General features: G+C 32.6%; 1 protein-coding gene across 1 annotated transcript in view; it reads left to right on the top strand.

Moving 5' to 3' along the window:
- fam124b (family with sequence similarity 124B) overlaps positions 1-7,116 on the top strand; it is a gene marked incomplete in the record, with an annotated part of 13,227 nt that overhangs the window by 4,804 nt on the left and 1,307 nt on the right. Inside the window, 1 exon segment of the mRNA XM_032510028.1 lies at positions 6,222-6,844. Coding sequence (XP_032365919.1) covers positions 6,222-6,829 — 608 coding nt within the window.

Below are 7,116 nucleotides of genomic sequence, written 5' to 3'. Positions count from 1 at the left end.
ATAGTATAGTATGTCAAAAAAGTCATAGTCATTAAAGAGTTGATCCCTCCAACTCCGGTCTTCATTTTATCTCCAGCAGCTTATCTCACTGAGCTATTTCTGAAGCTCATAATGCATCTATTCAGCAGGACAAAAAAATCATAGTGTGGTATGTCGAAAAATAATCATAAAAAGTCATAGTATACTGTTTAGAAAAAAGTCATAAAAACGTCATAGTATAGTATATCGGAAACAAGTCATAGTATAGTGTGTTAAAAAAAGAGTCATAAAAAAGACAAGTATGTCAAAAAAGTCAAAGTGTGTTGTAGAGTTGAACCCTCAACCTCAAATCTTCATTGTTTAGCAGCTTATCTCACTGAACTATTTCTGAAGCTCATGGTGCATTGGTTTAGTGTTGTTTTTATTGTTCACATTACGGAAGACAAAAAATGTCATAGTATAGAATGTCCAAAAATTCATTAAAAGTAATAGTAATATGTTGAAAAAGTAACAGTATAGTATGTCAGAAAAAAGTCATGGTATAGCTCTTAACCTCCAATTTTCATTTTATTTCTAGCAGCTTATCTCACTGAGCTATTTCTATAGCCCATAATGCATTGGTTCAGCTGTGTACTTATTGTTCACGTTACTGAAGACGTAAAAAGTCATAGTAAAGTATGTTGAAAAAGGTCTAAAAAAAAGTCACAGTAGAAAAAACTCCTAAAAAGGCAAAGTAAGTGAAGTCGAAAATGTCTTTAAAAAGTTACATTATAGTATGTTGGAAAGAGTCATATTATAGCATGTATATATTGAACCCTCAACCTCAAATCTTCATAGTTCAGCAGCTTATCTCACTGAGCTATTTCTGAAGCTTATAATGCATTGGTTCAGCTTTGTATTTATGGTATACATTACGAAAGACAAAAAAAGTTATAAAAATTCATAGTATAGTAAGTTGAAAAAGTCTTTAAAAACTCACAGTATACTATGCAAAAAAAGTCATGGTATAGTAAGTTAACAGTCTTAAAAAAATAATAGTGTAGTATGTCAGAAAAAGTCATAGTATAGTTTGTCCAAAAAGTCTTAAAAAAGTCATAGTACAGTATGTCAAAACAAAGTCATAGTATGTCAAAAAAAGTCACATTATGTTGAGGATTGAACCCTCATCCTCAAATCTTCATTGTTTAGTAGCTTATCTCACTGAGCTACTTCTGAAGTATGTCAAAAAAAGTCACAGTATAGTATGTCGAAAAAGTCACGGTATAGTATGTCAAAAAAGTCTTTAAAAAGTTACAGTATAGAATGCAAAAAAAGTCATTTAAATGTGGTAAAAAGTCTTTAAAAAGTTACAGTATAGAATGCAAAAAAAGTCATTTAAAGGTGGTAAAAAGTCTTTAAAAAGTTACAGTATAGAATGCAAAAAAAGTCATTTAAAGGTGGTAAAAAGTCTTTAAAAAGTTACAGTATAGAATGCAAAAAAAGCAATTTAAAGGTGGTAAAAATTCTTAGAAAAGTAAAAGTGTAGTATGTCGAAAAAAAATTTCAAAGTACAGTATGTCTGAAAAACGTCATAGTATAGTATGTCAAAAAAACTCTTTAAAAAGTCATACTAAAGTATATCAAAAAAGGCATAGTATAGTCTGTCCAATGAAAGTAATAAAAAGGCATAGTATGGTATGTTGAAAAAAGGCATAAAAAAGTCATAGTATACTGTTTATAAAAAAGTTATAGTATAGTATGTTGAAAAACGGCATAGTATAGTATGTGGGAAAAGTCTTTAAAAAGTTACAGTATAGTATGTGGGGGAAAAAAAAGACTTTAAAAAGTTATGGTATAGAATGTCGTAAAAAGTCTTAAAAAAGTTAAAGTATAGCATATCAAAAAAATCTTTAAAAGTCATACTACAGTATGTCTGGAAAAAGTCATAGTATAGAACAATATGTCAAAAAAATCTTTAAAAAGTCATATTAAAGTATATCGAAAAAAAACATAGTATAGTCTGTCGAATGAAAGTAATAAAAAAGCAAAGTATAGTATGTCAAAAAAAGTCATTGTATAGTGTCATTAAAAAGGCATAAAAACGTCATTGTATAGTATGTAAAAAAAACTCATAGTATTGTATGTCAAAAAACGGCATAGTACATTATGTCGGAAAAAAATCCTAGTTTAGTATGTTGAGAAAAAGGCATGAAGAAGTCATAGTATAGTATAGTATAGTATAGTAAAAAAAGGCATGAAGAAGTCATAGTATAGTATAGTATAGTATAGTAAAAAAAGGCATAACAAAGGTAATAGTATAGTATGTTAGAAAAAAGTCATAGTATGGTATGTTGAAAAACTCTAAAAACTCATAGTAAAGTATATAAAAAAAGGCATGGTGTAGTCCTTCGAAAAAAGTCATAAAAACGTCATAGTATAGTATGTTGAAAAAAAAGTCATAGTAAATTACAGTATATCAAAGAAAAAAAAAAGGCATAGTGTAGTCTGTCAAATAAAAGTAATAAAAAAGTCATAGTATAGTATGTCGAAAAAGTCACAGTATAGTATGTCAAAGAAAGTCATAAAAGGCAAAGAATAGTAAGTCAAATAGTCTTAAAAAAGTTACAGTATAGTATGTCTAAAAAGAGTCATAAAAAAGTCATGGCATATTATTTTGAAAAAAGTGTTTAAAAAGTAATAGTATAGTATGTCGAAAAAATAAGTCATAGTATGTCCAAAAAGTCTTAAAAGTCATAGTAAAGTATGTTGAAAAAAAAGTCATATTATAGTATGTCGAAAAGGCAAAGTAGTTGAAGAGTTAATCATTTAACCTCCTAACCTCATTCTATCTCTAGCAGCTTATCTCACTGAGCTATTTCTGAAACACATATTGCAAGGGTTTGGCGGTGTACTTATTGTTCATATTACTCACCTAAAAGTAAAAATTAATTGTATAGTATGTTGAAAAAAGTCATAGTATAGCATGTCAGATAAGTCATGAAAATCCATAGTAGTATGTTGAAAAAGTCACAGTTTGTTGAAGAGTTGATCCCTCAACCTTTAAACCTTTAAAACTACCCTTTTACCTCGCACACACATAAAAAGCATAGTATAGTATGTCAAAAAAGTCATAGTATGTTAAAGAGTTGATCCCTCCAACTCCAGTCTTCATTTAATCTCCTGAAGTTTATCTTACTGAGGTATCTGTGAAGCTCATAATGCGTTGGTTTGGTGTTGTACTTATTGTTCACATTACTGAAGACGTAAAAGTCATAGTAAAGTATGTTGAAAAAGGTCTAATAAAGGTCATAGTATATTATGTTGAAATAAGTCATAGTATAGTATGTCGAAAAAAGTCATAAAAAGGCAAAGTATAGTAAGTTGAAAAAGTCTCAAAAAAGTTACAGTATAGTATGTCAAAAAAACTCATAGTATATACTGAATGTTGAAGAGTTGAACACTGAATCTCAAATCTTCATTGTCTAGCATCTTATCTCACTGAGCTATTTCTGAATCTCATAATACATTGGTGTAGTGTTGTAGTGTAGTATTTATTGTTCACATTACAGAAGACAAAAAGAGTCATAGTATAGTATGTCAAAAAATGTCATAAAAAGTCATAGTATAGTATGTCGAAAAAAGTCACAGTATAGTATGTCAAAAATAATCTCAGTATAGTATGTCGAAAAAGAAATCAGAAAAGTAATTGTATATTTTGTTGAAAAAAGTCATAGTAAAGTATGTCCAAAAGTCATAGTAAAGAATGTTGAAAAAAAGGCTCCAGAAACCTCTTATCCTCATTCTATCTCTAGCAGCTTATCTCACTGAGCTATTTCTGAAACACATAAGGCAGTGGTTCTGCTGTGTACTTATTGTTCACATCACTGATGACCTAAAAGTCATAGTATAGTACGTAGATAAAAAGTCAAAACATAATAATGAAATCATATATTATGAATGATGAATATGAATAATGAAAACATTTTAGTATGTTAAAAAGTAAAAAGTTATAGTATATTGTATGCCGAAAAAGGCATAGTATGTATAGTATGTCGAGAAAAAGTCATAGTATGTTGAACCCTCAAACTCAAATCTTCATCGTCTAGCAACTCATCTCACCGAGCTATTTCTGAATACATTGGTTTAGCGTTGTATTTATTGTTCACCTTACGGAAGACAAAAACGTCACATTATATATGTATTTCGAAAAAGTCTTAAAAAAGTTATAGTATGTCAAAAAAGTCATAAAAAAAGTCATGGTATATTATTTCGAAAAAGTCTTTAAAAGTAATAGTATAGTATGCCGATTAATAAAGTCCTAGTATGTTGAAGAGTTGAGCCGTCAACCTTCTGTCTTTATTCTATCTCTAGCAGCTTAGTTCACTAAGCTATTTGTTAAGCTCATAATGCATTCGTTTCGGCAGTGTATTTATCGTTCACATTACTGAAGACGTAAAAAGTCATAGTATAGTATGTCGACAAAGGTCTAATAAATGTTATAGTATATATATATATATATATATGTCGAAATAAGTCATAAAAAAGTCATAGTATGGTAAATCAAAAAAGTCTTTAAAAAGTTACAGTATAGTACTATGTCGTTCAAGTCTTTAAGAAGTCATAGTATACTATGTTGGAAAAAAGTCATAGTATAGTATTTTGAAAAAAGGCATAAAAAATGCAATGTAGTCATAGTATAATATGTCCAAAAAAAAGTCATCATATGTTCTTTATATCTTCATTCACATCTTTATTTTATCTCACTGAGGTATCTGTGAAAGGTCATAATGCATTGGTTGGGCATTGTATTTATTGTGCACATTACTGAATACATAAAAAGTCATAGTATAGAATATCAAAAAAATTCAAAACATGGTATTTTAGAAAAGAATAATGAAAAAGTTGTAGTATAGTATATCGAAAAGTTCTTAAAGAAGTCATAGTATAGTATGTCGGAATAAAGTCATAGTATAATATGTGGAAAAAAATTACAAAAAAAGTCATAGTATAGTAAGTTGAAAAAAATTGCATAAAAAATGTGAATTAGTCATAATACAGTATGTAAAAATAGTATAGTATGTTGTAGAACCCTCAACCTCCCAGCTTCATTTTATCTCTAGCAGTTTATTGTTGTTGTTGTTATGTTAAAAGTCATAGTATAGTATGTCATAAAAAGTCCTAAAACAAGTCATAGTTTATACAGTATGTCAAAAAAGTAATTGTATAGTATGTTGAAACATTTGATGACATACTATAACATTTGTCACCTTGTTTATATTTTATTGAAAATCAAATGCATTACAGTTTTTGCCGATGGCTTACACACTTATTGCACTTGGAGATAAATATCTCACTTCTATGACAAGATGAAAGCTGCAATCAAAACGTAACAATCCTTTTTTTTTTAAATGGCATTTTTGCAACAAAATTATACGTACACTACTTGAGTTACTCTTTCAAAACAGCAACAACACACTGATTATAAAAACACTGCTCTCTTTAGTACTTTGTATATGAATTTTCTCATACAGGCTCCTGGTAAAGTTCCAGTACAGAACATCTACTTACATTTCAATAAATGGACAAATAGAAAGGCTTCAGAAAACAATTGATAGTTTATTTTTTCCCTTTGCAGGTTTTACAACAAAAATGAAGTAGAATTACAGTACAGTAATTAATACAATGTTACTGTAAATAAAAAACAATACATATAATTGCAGTAAAATTACAGTGCATTGGTAAGCAAAAACCTGTTTTGTAACGGAGAAGGGGGATTATTTATGGATCCTGCTGTCTGTTTGGGTCTGGCCAGATCATGTCAATCACATCACAAGCCATATAATCCCTGGCCAGGCAACGGGGGAAATTGACCCCACCTCAATGTCACAGCACACCTTTTCCATTGCTTGCCGAAGAGGCATGTTGGCATGTGGTTGGCTATCATACACTTTCCAACGCCAAGCTGGAAATTATTCCTCAGTCGGACTGACAAATAATAAAGTGTCTAGTAGGGACCTAGAGTGGCATTGTGATGGAGAACTCTTTGCAGACTAATGGCGGCACACAAGGTGATATTTCCCAAATTTCAGATAGTCTTATCCTGCAACGCTATCTGCAAATTATCTGACCCTAAGGCTATGGACCTCTTTTCTCCAGTCACTTTAAATCAACTCTACACAACCACACTCAATTTTAGTACAATAGCAAAGATTTTTGATGCCCACTTTTTTGATTCTGCTGAATGTGATTTTGGTTGTCAACAGGCCACAGACCGCGCAGTGACCCTGTCCTTGAGAAGCTTCATGGAGGAGGTGGTGGAGCCGAGAGCCAGGGATCAGGAAGCTGCTGCAGCACCCCCCCAGGCAGCTCCTGTTACTCATCCCAGCGCAGCAGCCCTGCACCGCCATCAACCACCAATCACCCCGACTCTCCTCTGCGCCCCTCCATCACTCGTTCACTGTCTGATCTCCTTTTGGAAGAGGATGAGGAGGAACCAGAGACCAATGTAGACACAGGAGTCCCTGTCTCACCGCACTCTGACGCGCTAGTCAAAATAATTGCTCGCTCTTCTACCATGGACCCTTTGATGACTCACCACCATGAGAGACCTGCAGCTGTTGGGGCTTCAGGTGTTGAGGGTCTGGCCAAGGAGCTGATTGAATGTCTGCCACGGACACACATACACCCTCAGGTCGCCTCCAGGACATGGGGCTCCTCTAGATGTGCAGATGCAGCCAAGAAGGGCTGTGGCAGACGGACTGTGGCAGCTGGACAAAGCCCCTCAAAAGAGCTCTTTGTGGAGAACAGGACTACTGCTGAGCTGCTTTCAGCACACACAAACAAGGAGCCAGTCGATGAGTTCTTCATCTAAACTCCTGCTACTACGGTACCTGCGTGGCAATAATCACAGTCCAAAAAAGCATAACATATCACACAGCAACACAAGATGGAAAAGATGAGAAACTCTTAAAGAGGATGTGAAGTTATGCAGGAGAACAGAGCTGTGTAGTTTGGCAAAAGTGAAATCCTCTGGAACACAGAAAAAAACAAAGTTCAGCTGCAGGTGACACTTTCTGCTCAGAAATGTCTAAAGTGTAAAGATTTTTTTTTGCCCTTTCATTTTTGACAGGACAGCTGAAGACATGAAAGGAGCAGGGG

The sequence above is a fragment of the Etheostoma spectabile genome, chromosome 3 (assembly GCF_008692095.1).
Source record: "Etheostoma spectabile isolate EspeVRDwgs_2016 chromosome 3, UIUC_Espe_1.0, whole genome shotgun sequence".
Classification (NCBI taxonomy): domain Eukaryota; kingdom Metazoa; phylum Chordata; class Actinopteri; order Perciformes; family Percidae; genus Etheostoma; species Etheostoma spectabile.
Note: the sequence above shows the minus strand (reverse complement) of the source record. Positions and strands in the feature narration are given on the sequence as shown.